General features: G+C 44.5%; 1 protein-coding gene across 2 annotated transcripts in view; it reads right to left on the reverse strand.

Moving 5' to 3' along the window:
- Nucleotides 1-4,542: 4,542 nt before the first annotated feature.
- Nucleotides 4,543-16,440, reverse strand: part of ak8 (adenylate kinase 8) — a 32,789-nt gene continuing 20,891 nt past the window's right edge. For both annotated transcript variants that reach the window (XM_048242853.1, XM_048242854.1), the window contains 2 exons: nt 5,331-5,411; nt 4,543-4,945 (listed from right to left, as the gene is read on the reverse strand). In XM_048242853.1, the coding sequence (XP_048098810.1) occupies nt 4,684-4,945; nt 5,331-5,411 (343 nt within the window). In that variant the 3' untranslated portion in view covers nt 4,543-4,683. The remainder of the gene's footprint in view (nt 4,946-5,330; nt 5,412-16,440) is intronic.

The following is a 16,440-nucleotide window of genomic DNA, read 5'->3' on the forward strand; positions in this document are numbered from 1 at the left end:
CATATTAAATTCTCCTCTGTGGTATTTCACACTGCTTACATTATGCTTACATTTTATACTCGGTGGTCCTGCTTACATCATTACTTACTTCTGATAAGACTAGCATTATATTTCATTTTCTCACTCCTTTTTGTCATTGAAATTAAATGTCCAATACATTTGTCATTGCTTAGGCCTTTCCATGTAAATATGTTTTTTTTTTGTATTTTGCGGCTGGTCTTCAAAGTGGTTGCTGGAGCTGTGCTTATTATTCAGAAGAGAGGGACTTGAGTCGGTCCCCAGAGGCCCTCCTGATGAGATGCAGGAGCAATGAGAGGGATCTCTGGCAGATGTGAAATTAGTTTTAATTAGCAGGTCAGAGGGAGGGAGGCCATTGTTAAAGATCATGTAGGCTACATGTGTGAGGGACATGGGCCAGTGGAGCTGAGCCATGACCTCAACGCTCATCTGATGGGGGCCAGGGGGGAAGGCTAGGGACCAGGGACACCATGGAAACTAATGACCAGTCAGAGCCATCTTGTGACATCACATTCCATTTCTTCTGGGATGCCAACCTTGGTCTTCTATCTGGTCCATTACACTGTGATGTCACAGTGGCATTCCATTGTCTCTGTGACATCATGTACTATTTCTTATGTGAGATCCATATGAAAAATAGGTGAGATCACACCCCATCCCATGAGATGTTAGACATCTTCCAGTCTGGATTCCGACCTAAACACAGCACGGAATCTGCTTTAATTAAAGTCACTAACGACTTGTTACTATCTGTGGATGCAAAGAACTCTGCAAAACTTATGCTGCTAGATCTTAGCGCCGCCTTTGACACTGTAGATCACTGTATTCTTTTAGAGCGCCTTGAGCACTGGGTTGGATTTTCAGGTACTGCACTGAAATGGTTTGCCTCCTTCTTTGAGGGAAGAACCTTTTCAGTTTCAATGATACTTCATCTTCATCTGCCCCCTTATCTTATGGTGTTCCACAGGGATCAGTGCTTAGTTGTATTTTATTCTCACTGTACATGTTGCCACTCAGTCAAATTATGAAAAAGCACGGTATATCCTATCATTGCTATGCGGATGATACACAACTGTATCTCCCATTTAAATGTGGTTCCTCTGGTGCTCTAAACCCATTGCTTGATTGCCTAAAAGAGATTAAACAATGGATGTTGACCAATTTTTTTAAAACTGAATGAATCCAAAACAGAAATTCTATTTTTTGGTTCACATGAAGCTACAAATAATGCAATTAGTGAACTAGGGTCTTTTGCCAGATATGTAAAACCTTATGCAAGAAATCTTGGCTTTCTACTTGACCCTGATTTTAAATTTGAGAAACAGATTAATGCTGTTGTCAAGTCATCTTTTTACCACCTTAGAATATTAAGTAAAGCCAAAACTATGTTTTCTTTCAAAGACTTTGAGATATTGATTCCTGCCTTTATTTCATCCCGCCTGGACTACTGTAACTCTCTTTATTTTGGTGTCACTCAGTCCACTCTATCCCGACTTCAGATGGTGCAAAATGCAGCTGCAAGGCTGCTCACCAAGTCTAAAAAGACACAACATATTTCTCCAGTTTTGAAATCTCTGCAATGGTTACCAGCAGGGTAGGAATTTCATGGCGGCCACTAAGGCCATGGCCGTTGTAGCCCCTTGCTTTGGCCGTGAAGCCCCTTTGAAAATCATAGGTTTACAGGCCACGGTGGCCTTGGTGCCCCCTTCTTTCAATATTCTGCTTTGTGTCCTACTAATAGCTATATAATTTTTATTTAGCCTGTGGCCTGTCAAAATAATCTTAGCATTCACAGCGCAAATTAATTTAGTCTTTTACGCAGTGGAGAAAGTGACAGCGCAAGAAAGTGCGTGTAAATTCACCCATTCTTCTCAGTTGAACTACTATTTGCGAAGTAGCCTATTCATCACACAGACATCACAAGTATCACATGAAAGAGCTTTTTCTCAGCTTTTAAACGATGTTAGCCGATAATTGCTGTGTTGAACGGTTCGCGAGAAAAGTAAATAATATAATTCAATTTAATCATACATTCTACTGAAGGTTTTGCGTCCATGATCTCCCTACCCATTCATCTCGGTGGAATACTTCACGAACCCTTCTTTTAACACATGACAAACCACATATCAGAATAAACAGCAGACCTTACCGAACACAAAGGTGTAAAGCAGTCCCCTGTATAGTTAGCCGTTCCAGAGTAATCCAGTTTTGAATTTGCAGTAAATTTCAACATGCATGGATGTCTCCAAATTTGGGCTTTAAGTTTTACAATGTGTTTAAATTGTTCCACATGATTTCATAACGGGCCAAATACAAAATAAATGTTACAAATATCGCCTAGATATTGGTAAATCAGAGGACAGCTGACTAAGTGTTTGTGAAAGTAGCCTTAATGGTCACAAAATGCTAAGCATTTTTTAATTTTTAAATTTAAATTGTTCAATACATGATGAAAATAAATTTTATATATAGCCTAGATATCTGTTTTTATTAGATGATCAGATGATTTACAGTTATATGTAATATGTCATGTTTCATGTTTTTGTAATGTTTCATACAGTGATGCATGCAGGTCTACTGCAGTGAATAGGCTAAATACAACTTTGATCATTTTTATAGCCTACTACTGTATAGTTAACTTTGGCCTTGGTGCCCTGACATGTGGCCTTTGTGCCCCCCACCAAATATGCCCAACTGAAGGCCAAGTGGCCTTGCCCCCAGAATGGTGAAATTCCAAGTCTGGTTACCAGTGAAATTTGGAGTAGATTACAAAATTCTTCTTTTTGTCTTTAAAGCTTTAAATGGACAAGCTCCCCTATACCTAAGTGAGCTTGTACACTTTCACTGCCCTCCCAGAACTCTGAGGTCATCAGATAAACTACTGCTCTCAGTACCTCAGAGTCGTCTAAAAAATAAAGGTGACCGTGCTTTTTCAGTAGCTGGGCCCAAGTTGTGGAACAACCTCCCTTTTCACATTAGATTTACACCAACTATTGGTGCTTTTAAAGCCAAGTTAAAAGAACATATGTTATTAATGGCTTTTAAATGAATTGTGGAATGTAATTATAGGCTATATATATGAACATATTATTTTAGTTTTATTTTCCTGTTGTGCTTTTTTTGTGTCTTGATTCATTTTGTCTTCTATTATCTATTTATTTATAAAAAAAAATTATATATATATTTTTGAGCACTTTGGTCAACCACAGGTTGTTTTAAATTGTGCTATATAAATAAACTTGAATATGACTATCTGCTCTGTGATGCTACATTCAGTATCCATTGTGATGCTACATTCAGTATTTATCATTACCGATCACGTCTGCTCCATCTGTGATGTCACAGTCATGCAGACTATTGAGAATCAATAAACCCATCTGGCCTCCCCACTGTTAATGTATCATCTATACTGTAACTTCTTTTGTACTTGTTTATTGAGATTTTGAGATGAGTTCCCACTGTAAGTCAAATGTAAAATTCCTGACAAAAACAAATGAATTTCCATGACCTCCTCTCACACCTGTTTATTTTATATTCTTCACATCACTCTCTCTGTGTGTGTGTGTGTGTGTCTTTGTTGATGAACATATTACATAACTGGGAAATAGATAGATAGATAGAGAGATACTTTATTGATCCCCAGGGGAAATTCAAGGTCTTATTAAATTAAGTAAATATTACATGAAACAAATGTCACTCATTTGAGTTGACTTAGCTGGCAGATGTAGAATAGATGGTGAACATATCGGAGTTGATCAATTCAACAGAACAAGATCAGCAATGTGCACCTGAGGTGTGCTATACATACAGCAGGCTCATCCGGGAACACTGCTGGACCACTGTGCTAATTACACTGCTGGACCACTGTGCTAATTACACTACAATGCACGTCTCACTCACATTACAATGATTTGATTCTTCAGCAGAAAAGGGGAATGAGGGAGTGGAGAATGTCAGCAAGAACGAAGAGAGCAAAAAGAGTGAGAGAGAGAAAGAGTGAGAGAGAGGTGGGAGAAGAAGAGAGATGAGGTGTGAAGGGGAGAGGGAGATTAAGATATGAAGAAGGGAGGATAGAGAGAGAGAGAGCAGTGGGTGTATCTCTAATAATCAAAACAAAGTTCCTAAGCATTTGCCTGCTGAGGCAGAACTAAAGCCGGTTCTCACAAAGGGGGTTGAGCAGACTGCATTTTACTGGCACATTAATTAGACAAACTCATAATTAATGTGGGCCCCTGGCACCCCTGGGAGTGGAGGGTCAAGTAGCTGAGGGGGTATTAGGGAGAGGATCAACTTGAAAGGGCCAGGCTCTCTGGAGAGCTCTTTTGTTTATTTGGGTTTGTTTAATAAGCCCCTTGTAAAGCAGGACAAAAGCCCCCCGTCATCTGATCCGCAGACTGGGGCAGAGCAGGGCAGATCAGAGCCACCTGCCCCCCGCTCTGCGCGTGAAAGAGAAGACCAGCGTGGGGCTTTCAGCCCGCACCAGTCTGCCCCGGCCAGCCTTTAGAACATTTAGGACTCATTAGCTTAGTAAAAGAGCTTTATTATCACAAACAGAGCTGCTGCAGGCGGCTCCTCTCTCCTCATGCCAGGGAGGTGTGGGGGCTGTTATGTCACACGCGGGCACAGCAGGGGGGTGGGATCACGGGGCCCAGAGCTGGGATTGGCTCATGTTGATTGGCTCTGCTGCCCGTTCATCAGGGTCTTGGGGAGGCGTCCGACCAGGCGGCTCTCGATGGACTCGAAGATGGTGTGGGGGTCCTGGTCGGCGTTGATGTGGATGGCGTTGGGGTAAAAGCCCTGCAGCATGGCCACCTGTTCCCAGTACTGTCGGAGGCGGGCGCGCACCCGGCCCCCGCTGTCCCGCGGGTCGAACACCAGACGGGCCTTCACCTCGGAGCTGGGGGCTGGCCGGTACAGAGAGTGGTACCTGCAGGGACGGGGGCAAGGCAAGGCAAGGGAGGGGGGCAAGGCGAGGCACGAGGCCAAGGCAAGGGAGGGGTGCAAGGCAAGGTAGGAGGGCAAGGCAAGGGAGGGGGGCAAGGCAAGGGAGTTTTATTTGGATAGCGTTTTTCATACACAAGGCAACTCAATGTGCTCTACACCGTCAGAAAACAGACAATTACAGACAATAATAAATAAAGGCATTAGGGACAAAAAATTGTAAAAAATATACCAAAAAAACAACAAATAACAGACATGCAACACATCATCAAAGGTGATAAAATAAATAATTTAAAGTCAGAGCAGGAGTACACGATCAGGAGTGTTTTCCCACTTGCGTGCCAGCTGAGGCCTGTCTCTTGACCTCTCACCTCTCTCCTGTGACTGGGTCAACGGCCCTGAGGGACAGGCGCTCCACTGCCACATCGTCAGTCATGTCCAGGAAGAACACTCTGGTAAAACACAACATGTGATAAAACACAACTCGTCCAGGAAGAACACTGATAAAACACAACATGTGATAAAACTTAACAAGAAGACAACATACAGTATATCTGCATCACATGCAGATCCTCTATTATTATTTACTCATTTGGCGGACGCTTTGTCCAAAGCCACTTACACACATCAATTATTACAGCCCCAGTCTCCACAGAGCCAGCCAGGGTTAAGTGTCCTGCTCAAGGGGACAGCGGTGGCAGCCAGAAATCAAACCCACGACTTTTCCAGCTACTGCACGCTAGCCCAGCCACTAGCTATCCTTAGCCAATACACTACTACCGCCTATCAGCTACTGCAGGCTAGCCCAGCCACTAGCTACCCTTAGCCAAAGTCCTTTTAGGCAAGTCCCTCCACTGGCGGCCATATACCAACGTTTTATGGGCACTCATCGGGCACAGTCTTTGGGTCGAACTGGCGCAGGCGTTAAGGCTTCACGACACCAATCTTGCTCCAGCGGCGAGATCACAACACATGATTGGCACGATGTCTTCACAACACACCATATGATTGGCTCAAAGTATTCACATGTCGACGTTTTGCCAAGGAAGGGGTGGGATATGTGTAGACAACGGCCATATTGGCGTGACAAACTAGCCCCATGCATTTCTATGGAGTATTTTTTGAGTGCTGTGTCTCCTCATTAGAAAGTCTCTGCCTTAGCCAATACACTACCATCACCTATCAGCTACTGCAGGCTAGCCCAGCCACTAGCTACCCTTAGCCAACACACTACCACCACCGACCATCAGCTAATGCAGGCTAGCCCAGCCACTAGCTACCCTTAGCCAACACACTACCACCACCGCCCATCAGCTAATGCAGGCTAGCCCAGCCACTAGCTACCCTTAGCCAATACACTACCACTGCCCATCAGCTAATGCCGGCTAGCCCAGCCACTAGCTACCCTTAGCCAACCCTGCCACCGCCCATCAGCTACTGGACTAGCTACCCTTACCCAATACAACAGATTTTCTGTTTCTATGAAAGACCTTTCAGACAATACTTACAGATTTCTTCCCCTGACCAATGACCTGTGCATGCAGACAATAACGGTGCTCCATTTTGGAGTGTTTTACAAACACACTGAGGGCCTCTGTGCAACACTGGGGTACTGTGGACTGATATCATGTGTTTCTGATGGGAATGTTGGTGTCCAAGTAGCCTATTTTCTCCTGGGATATATATATATATATATATATATATATATATATATATATTGATCCTGTGAGGGAAATTTGGCCTCTGCATTTATTCCAATCTGTGATTAGTGAAACACACACAGCACACAGTGAACACACAGTGAGTTCTACTCACTGAAAAACTGTTTCCGCACGGCAACAATGAAGACAACAAAGAGTCCTGTCCTACAAAGAGTCCTGTCCTTTAACTGTGATAACAACAAAGAGTCCTGTCCTTTAACTGTGATAACAACAAAGAGTCCTGTCCTTTAACTGTGATAACAACAAAGAGTCCTGTCCTGTCCTTTAACTGTGATAACAACAAAGAGTCCTGTCCTTTAACTGTGATAACAACAAAGAGTCCTGTCCTTTAACTGTGATAACAACAACAAAGAGTCCTATCCTGTCCTTTAACTGTGATAACAACAAAGAGTCCTGTCCTACAAAGAGTCCTATCCTGTCCTTTAACTGTGATAACAACAAAGAGTCCTGTCCTTTAACTGTGATAACAACAAAGAGTCCTGTCCTGTCCTTTAACTGTGATAACAACAAAGAGTCCTGTCCAACAAAGAGTCCTGTCCTTAACTGTGATAACAACAGTCCTGTCCTGTCTCCTTTAAGTGATAACAAACAAAGAGTCCTGTCCTATAACTGTGATAACAACAAAAGAGTCCTGTCCTATCCTTTAACTGTGATAACAACAAAGAGTCCTGTCCTTTAACTGTGATAACAACAAAGAGTCCTGTCCTCATAACTGTGATAACAAATAGAGTCCTGTCCTATTTTTTAACTGTGATAACAACAAAGAGTCCTGTCCTTAACTGTGATAACAACAAAAAAGAGTCCTGTCCTTAACTGTGATAACAACAAAGAGTCCTGTCCTGTCCTTTTTTAACTGTGATAACAACAAGAGTCCTGTCCTGTCCTTTAACTGTGATAACAACAAAGAGTCCTGTCCTATAACTGTGTCCTGTCCTTTTAACTGTGATAACAACAAAGAGTCCTGTCCTTTTTAACTGTGATAACAACAAAGAGTCCTGTCCTGTCCTTTAACTGTGATAACAACAAAGAGTCCTGTCCTTTAACTGTGATAACAACAAAGAGTCCTGTCCCCACCTTTTAACTGTGATAACAACAAATAGTCCTGTCCTTTTTAAAGAGTAACAACAAAGAGTCCTGTCCTTTAACTGTGATAACAACAAAGAGTCCTGTCCTTTAACTGTGTCAACAAAGAGTCCTGTCTTGTCCTTTAACTGTGATAACAACAAAAGAGTCCTGTCCTTTAACTGTCAACAAAGAGTCCTGTCCTATAACTGTGATAACAACAAAGAGTCCTGTCCTTTTTTAACTGTGATAACAACAAAGAGTCCTCTTTTGTCCTATAACTGTGATAACAACAAAGAGTCCTGTCCTGTCCTTTTAACTGTGATAACAACAAAGAGTCCTGTCCTGTCCTTTTAACTGTGATAACAACAAAGAGTCCTGTCCTATCCTTTAACTGTGATAACAACAAAGAGTCCTGTCCTTTAACTGTGATAACAACAAAGAGTCCTGTCCTGTCCTTTAACTGTGATAACAACAAAGAGTCCTGTCCTGTCCTTTAACTGTGATAACAACAAAGAGTCCTGTCCTATAACTGTGATAACAACAAAGAGTCCTGTCCTGTCCTTTAACTGTGATAACAACAAAGAGTCCTGTCCTATAACTGTGATAACAACAAAGAGTCCTGTCCTGTCCTTTAACTGTGATAACAACAAAGAGTCCTGTCCTATAACTGTGATAACAACAAAGAGTCCTGTCCTATAACTGTGATAACAACAAAGAGTCCTGTCCTGTCCTTTAACTGTGATAACAACAAAGAGTCCTGTCCTAGTAACTGTGATAACAACAAAGAGTCCCTTTAACTGTGATAACAACAAAGAGTCCTATCCTATCCTTTAACTGTGATAACAACAAAAGAGTCCTGTCCTATAACTGTGATAACAACAAAAAGAGTCCTGTCCTATAACTGTGATAACAACAAAGAGTCCTGTCCTATAACTGTGATAACAACAAAGAGTCCTGTCCTGTCCTTTAACTGTGATAACAACAAAAGAGTCCTGTCCTATAACTGTGATAACAACAAAGAGTCCTGTCCTATAACTGTGATAACAACAAAGAGTCCTGTCCTATAACTGTGATAACAACAAAGAGTCCTGTCCTTTAACTGTGATAACAAACAAAGAGTCCTGTCCTATAACTGTGATAACAACAAAGAGTCCTGTCTTTAACTGATCAAATAAAGAGTCCTGTCCTTTAACTGTGATAACAACAAAGAGTCCTATCCTTTAACTGTGATAACAACAAAGAGTCCTGTCCTGTCCTTTAACTGTGATAACAACAAAGAGTCCTGTCCTATCCTTTAACTGTGATAACAACAAAGAGTCCTATCCTATCCTTTAACTGTGATAACAACAAAGAGTCCTGTCCTATAACTGTGATAACAACAAAGAGTCCTGTCCTGTCCTTTAACTGTGATAACAACAAAGAGTCCTGTCCTATAACTGTGATAACAACAAAGAGTCCTGTCCTGTCCTTTAACTGTGATAACAACAAAGAGTCCTGTCCTGTCCTTTAACTGTGATAACAACAAAGAGTCCTGTCCTTTAACTGTGATAACAACAAAGAGTCCTGTCCTTTAACTGTGATAACAACAAAAGAGTCCTGTCCTTTAACTGTGATAACAACAAAGAGTCCTGTCCTATCCTTTAACTGTGATAACAACAAAGAGTCCTGTCCTGTCCTTTAACTGTGATAACAACAAAGAGTCCTGTCCTTTAACTGTGATAACAACAAAGAGTCCTATCCTATCCTTTAACTGTGATAACAACAAAGAGTCCTGTCCTATAACTGTGATAACAACAAAGAGTCCTGTCCTGTCCTTTAACTGTGATAACAACAAAGAGTCCTGTCCTATAACTGTGATAACAACAAAGAGTCCTGTCCTATCCTTTAACTGTGATAACAACAAAGAGTCCTGTCCTTTAACTGTGATAACAACAAAGAGTCCTGTCCTTTAACTGTGATGTTCCTATCCTATCCTTTAACTGTGATAACAACAAAGAGTCCTATCCTATCCTATCCTTTAACTGTGATAACAACAAAGAGTCCTATCCTATCCTTTAACTGTGATAAGCTGCGACAGGCGTGTCCAGCGGGTCCGCTCCCTCTCAGGGCAGCAGTGACATGGGCCGGGGCTGCTGGGACGCGATACGTTTGTTCAAATATTTAAAGATGTTTGTGCTCCTATCAACACCGGAGAGGCACAGGCAGCCTCAGGTTGATGACCCGGTCGCATAAACAGCTACCTACAAACAAACAAACAAACAAACCTCGCAGCAGACATGTTTCAGACAGACTACGGAAGCCAGACATGTTTCAGACAGACTACGGAAGCCAGTCATGTTTTAGACAGACTACGGAAGCCAGTCTGCTGAAGGAGGGATGTGCTTACAGACAGATCGACAGAAGACATGATGTTGAAATGCATCTCATAGATACAGTGGGGAGGGGGGGGGGGGGGGGTTGCACAGGGGCATTAGTAATTAGTAATGGGGCACAGGGGCATTATGGTGACTGAGGGCTAGTTCAGTCTGGCTGGTATTGGTAGTAAAAGAGAAGGTGGATGATGACTATGGGGTAGTTAAGAGTGTTTGTAGAGGTCAACCAGGTTTACAGTACATTTTTAGTCTGTACATAAGAATGCTTAGTTGGGGAGCTTGGTTGGTTAGTTAAGAGTGTTTGTAGAGGTCAACCAGGTTTACAGTACATTTTTAGTCTGTACATAAGAATGCTTAGTTGGGGAGCTTGGTTGGTTAGTTAAGAGTGTTTGTAGAGGTCAACCAGGTTTACAGTACATTTTTAGTCTGTACATAAGAATGCTTAGTTGGGGAGCTTGGTTGGGTAGTTTTAAAGCTTTGGGCTGGAGACTAAGAAGGAATGAATGAGTCCATTCTCTGAGCTGACCACCATGTGTATGCCCGGCTTATTTGCATGAGATGTGGGTACCGTATATTGTGTAAGTGTGTAAGAGTGTGTGTGTAACGTGTGTGTGTGTGTGTGTGTGTGTGTGTATTTAAGCGTTTTAGAAAACAGATATGCTCTATTTTTAATGAATATTTTGCTAAAAAAACAGAAATAATGACTCCTCTCCAGCTATTAACATTAATATTAATGTAACCTTATGAAATATTCATCAACCTGGACAAAGATGACAGCATACAAGCCTGAGGATGTGTGTGTGTGTGGTGTATGTGTGTGTATGCGCGCCTATGTGTGTGTGTGTGTGTGTTGTGTATGCGGGTGTATGCATGTGTATGCACGCCTATGTGTGTGTGTGTGTGTTTGTATGAATATCTTTATGGATACGTGTGAATAACTGTGTGCATGTGTGTGTGGTGTATGCGTGTGTAAGCTGGTGTATGCATGTGTATGCACGCTATGTGTGTGTGTGTGTGTGTGTGTGTATGAATATCTTTATGCATACAGTATGTGTGAATAACTGTATGTGTGTGTGTGTGTGTGTGTGTGTTTCATAACCTTCTCCTTACCTTCATGCCCTTGCTGTCTCTAATTGGTCATCTCCATCTTGTGATGTCCCAGTTAACAGTAACTCAATCTGGCGCTGGGTTGTGCATCTCATCAAAACTAAACGCCAGCATTGGAGGAGACTCCAGTGGTGACACATTTTGCTGCAGTAGCAGAATCTGGGGCTCCGCTCTGCACTAATGAGGACTAAAACACTTCACTTTATTTAGGCTACTGAGGCGTCCATGTCCACCATGCTGTCTGGAGTTATGTGCAGTGGGCAGATGTGGCCAGTAAAGGCCGATCTTTCACACTTCCTGTGCCTAAAAGGCCGATCTTTCACACTTCCTGTGCCTAAAAGAGTGATTCTGTTCAGGAGTGTTGTTCCTACTTGAGGGTCAGGATTTTCCAGCCAGTTGCTACATGTGTTACTAACTACATGTAGCTCACTATTCCTTACATTCCGTGACTAACTTGATGGAGAAACTGACCGAGCAGGAGAGAGCACACCAACACAACGCCAAGATCATGGGGTCAGTTCCCAGGGGGCACCGGATGTTAACGCACCTCTTGTACGGAGAGCCGCTCTGGATGAAAGGGTCTGTTAAATGAACAAATGTCTTGGTTAGGCTTTCCACTGAAGCCCAAAGGCTGCTTGATGCTTGAAGGTCTCTACCATCCTATAGCTCCTGCGTCTCAAGCCACTCCTCCGTCCGTTCACTCTCTCTCTCTCTCTCTTTTCTCCTCTCCTCTCCTGTCCTCCATCTCCCCAAATTAAGAAATGAAAGCGAGCTGGGGCGTTGTGCTGCGCTGCGTTGCGGCGCGGGCCCTGCGATGTTTACCTCTGATTAAATTATAATGCCGCCCTGTTGTTTTATTCAGCAGTCAATTAGAGGAAGTGTTGGCTGATTAGATGGGCAGCAGCCACATGAAATACATTTCACTAATAGAGGGCGGGGGGGCCGGGGCGGCAGCCGGGGTGGGAGTGGGGCAGTAGAATGGTGAGGGTGGGGCAGGAGAATGGTGGGGCTGGGGTGGACTCTCTAGGATTTCGTGGCTAATTGCGCTGCTTCTATCTGCGTGTCACACGGGCTCATGCATATTTCAGCCGGCCCAAAGACTCTGATTGTGTGCAGTCGTGTCCGAGCTGTAAGAGCCTGCACAGCAGCCAGACTGGAGAGTACTTACACACACACACACACAAACACACACACACATACACACGCACGCATGAGCGCATGCACACACACACAATGGGGGCACAGGGGCATTAGTAATTAGTAATGGAGCATAGGGGCATTAGGGTGGCTGAGGGGTAGTTCAGTCTGGCAAAGGGGCAGTGGTAGTAAAAGAGAAGGTGGATGATGACTATGGGGTAGTTAAGAGGGGTGCGTGTGCAGCAGGTGGGTGTCAAAATGGGGCATTAACATAAGGGCAATAGTGAGGTAGGGGGGTAGAACTGAGTCTGTGGGGTGGTAATTGGGCAGTGCATGGTACAGAGGTAATTAGATGAAAGGGCGCAACAAGGAAAGCAAAGAAGGGGGCAACAGAGTGGGGCAATAGGGGGCAACCAGGAAGCAAGGAGGGTGCAGAATTGAGCAATACTGGGGTAAAAGCAAAGGGGGTGCAGAATGGAGCAAGCAGAATTGAGCAAAGAAGGGGTGCAGAATTGGGGGCAACTGGGTAAAAAGGGGGTGGGGCAATACTGGGGCAAAAGGGGTGCAGGGGGCAACAAAGCAGAAAGCAAAGGGGGGGTAAAAGCAAAGGGGTGCAGAATTGAGCAATACTGGGGCAAAATGGGGTGCAGGATTGAGCAATACTGGGGCAAAAGGGGGTGCAGAATTGAGCAATACTGGGGGGACTGTTCAGGCCAAAAAAATTTGCTACAGGAAAAATGCAGTTAAAATGAGGGGTGCAGAATTGAGCAATACTGGGGTAAAAGGGGGTGCAGAATTGAGCAATACTGGATCAAAAGCAAAGGGGGTGCAGGATTGAGCAATACTGGGGCAAAATGGGGTGCAGAATTGAGCAATACTGGGGCAAAAGGGGGTGCAGAATTGAGCAATACTGGGGCAAAAGGGGCGCAATACTGGGGCTGGAAAAGCAAAGGGGGGGGTGCAAAGGGGGTGAATTGAGCAATACTGTGGCAAAAATTGAGCAATACTGCAAATGGGGTGCAGGGGCAAATGCAGAACTGGATAAAGGGGACCTGCTTGTGTGGCTTGTTGGGACTGTTGTGGCCAAAAGAGAATTTGCTACAGGAAAAATGCAGTTAAAATGAGGATTTATAATTATTTTTGACTTAAATAAAATTTTACACAGCAGATTCCTGGAGTTCCGTTTGTTCAATTCCGTGTGTTGAGTTTGGCCTGCAGTGAGTCTGTCTCTGCTCTCGTGTGTGTGGCATGGTGGCGCAGAGGAGGAGAGGAGGGCAGCGGAGCTCCGTCCTGATTGATCCGCCCGTGAAAGGCGATCAGGCGCTTATGCAAAGGAGGAAACTGGAGTGAAGGCGTCCTCGTCTCATCTGGCTGATGGGCGAGGGAAGGCTATCCCCTCTCTTCGTCCACTCCTCTTCCTCCGCACCTGGATCAGGTGGCACCTTTAACATGACAAAAGAGAGGGCAGCTGGGTCCCGCTCACAGCTTTTACCTGACCGCACCTGAAACCGCTCAGCGCTGCAACGCACGTCAGGGGTCACTTCAGGACTGCCACGGAAAAATATAATGCTGCTGATCCGTGAATCTGGCCCGTGCTATGCCACATCCAGACTCCACGTGTAAATGCTTCCCTCAGAGTTGTGAGGTATCCTTTAATGAAAATGCTTCCCTCAGAGTTGTGAGGTATCCTTTAATAAACATGCTTCCCTCAGAGTCGTGAGGCATCCTGTAATGCACATGGTTTGAGGTATCCTATAATGCAGCGGTTCCCAAACTTTTTCATCCTGACTCGGCTCGCGCACCCCCACCATCCGACACATAAAAACGTAACGCATTCTATTGACGCATTCCAGGCATCATGTTTAATTAGCTGCCATACATGATAACAAATAACAAAATCAAAATGTGCAACTGGTCTATGAGCTCTCACACTAAAAAAACAGTGTGGAGAACAACATTAGACTGGTTAGATAGCACCTCACACACTGTGGCTTTGGGCAGTCTGTCTCCCAATCCATGTGAAGCCCAGGCCTAATATGCCTCATCACACTTTCGGTTTTTCTTTGCGCAGTCTTTTCTGTCTCATCCTTTCTTTTCCCCCCCACCTCCACCCTCATCATTCTGCCCCCCATCCCATCGCTAATCCTGCCAAGTTTACCTTTAATGCAAATGTAAGGTATTTGCATTAAAGAAGAGACATTGAAGTTGTCCCAAACGTCACTTTGGACCTAGATCTTGAAGAAGTTGCTAGGTTACGGGGACGCTGGCGAGACACGCCGCTCCGTCTGGCATCATGTTTTTGTTTGTTTTTATGTAATGTCATGTTTATTTCTTTGTATTGGTTTGTCTAGTTAAATGTTTTCCCTATTTATTTACGTTATTTTTGATAGTTTTCGTGTTATTCTTAGTCCTTTTTACTGCTTCTAAGTCAGCTGATGTCATTGACGTTTGTCCATTGGGAGCTTGCTATGGCTAGCTTTTGTCCTAGCTGGGCATCGGACATCCTTCCATCGATCCGTGAGCGGTGCTGCACTTCACTGTCTGGTCGAGGGGATCTCTCGGGACAGCTGGACCTAGGCTACTCTGCGAAAGATCTGCCGTGGCCGCCGAGCTGTTGCTAACCTGCGAGCTGCCATGCCGACTGCAGACTAATGTTAATGGTGAAGAGCTGCAATCTCACAGAGCAACAAACGGTCGCTGTTAAAAGTCCACCGAATTGCAGATCTACACGATTGCCCACTACTTCAGACTGTGCTTCCAGTGATCTCCAGACTGCAGTCTACAAGGCCTAACGTTAACGTTATCTCCAGACTGCCAGTGAATTCACCGGGTTGGTCAGTTGCTAAAGAACTTTGTTGGCATTGCATCGGTTGTGAAGACACAGCTCTGTGCACAGTTTTCTCGGATCATCATTGCCCTTGGACATTTTCAGCTGGTTTGGAAATTGGACTAATTTTAACATCACTTTTCCCCCTTTTTAAATATATTTTCTTTTTTTCTTTTTACTTTTTATTTTTTTAGCCTATTTGTTTTGTTGCCCGTCTTGTATGTCTTGGTGTCATGGGCACGCTGGCGACTACGCCGCTCCATCCGGCATCTTTTGTCTTGTTGTTATGTGTGTTGTTTGTGGAGCGCTTTGGGTTGCTAAATGCGCTTTAAAAATAAAACTGACTTGACTTGACTTGACTAGATCTGTAAGGACGTCACTTGACCTAGATCTGTAACTGACCAAACTTGGAACCTCAATCTGTAAGGTTTACTAGATTGTGACCTAGATCTATAAGGTTTACTAGATAGTGACCTAGATCTGTAAGGTTTACTCCTGTAACTGACCACACCGCTGTCCACAATGGGAGCACCCGACCTGCTCTGTATCATCTCTAATTCAGCAACAAACTGGCCAGCTTGGCACTGCCAGTCTGGACTCGTCAGGCCGCCCTGTGTCCTGCCACGCTATGCTGGGTAGGGCAGGACACAGGAGTGCCCCCGACGAGGAATCGGGTAAAGAGAGCCTTCCGCCTCATGGCCCCTGCCCTCGGCTGTCAGTGGCGGGCAGCAGAAGCATCAGCACTGGCGGGCCATTAAAAGCCGATGCCCTGGCACGCGTCCACTGCGTCTGGCTCCCTTATTTAGCCGCTCTAAAGGCCCCGTAACTGGAGAGCTGTTAATTAATGAAGCTGTCGGGTAAATCGCTGCTCGCCGGGGCCTCGTTGCAGACGCATCTGTAACGTTATCTCCTCGCTGTTTCGCCAGCCGCCCCCGCTAGCCTCGTCGCCGAGCTCCAAATCAATTACACTAATGCCATGCAAATGCAGCACACTGCTCCGCTCCAGCCAGGAGCCAGGACACAGGGGCCGCCCCAGTGGAGCAGGAGAGGGGGCAACAGAGTGGGAGAGGGGGGTAACAGATCCTGGTCTGCAGGCCAGACCAGCCTGCGGAGGGTCAGTGCACACTGATGGATGTAATCACGGTTAACTGCAGACGGACGGACGAAAGGGAGGGAGGGGATCACATATAAGTACACCCTCACGTATCGCTCAACAGCAGGGCTCTGGAACACACAATTATAATTATCAGCA

The sequence above is a fragment of the Alosa alosa genome, chromosome 5, assembly GCF_017589495.1.
Source record: "Alosa alosa isolate M-15738 ecotype Scorff River chromosome 5, AALO_Geno_1.1, whole genome shotgun sequence".
Lineage (NCBI taxonomy): Eukaryota > Metazoa > Chordata > Actinopteri > Clupeiformes > Clupeidae > Alosa > Alosa alosa.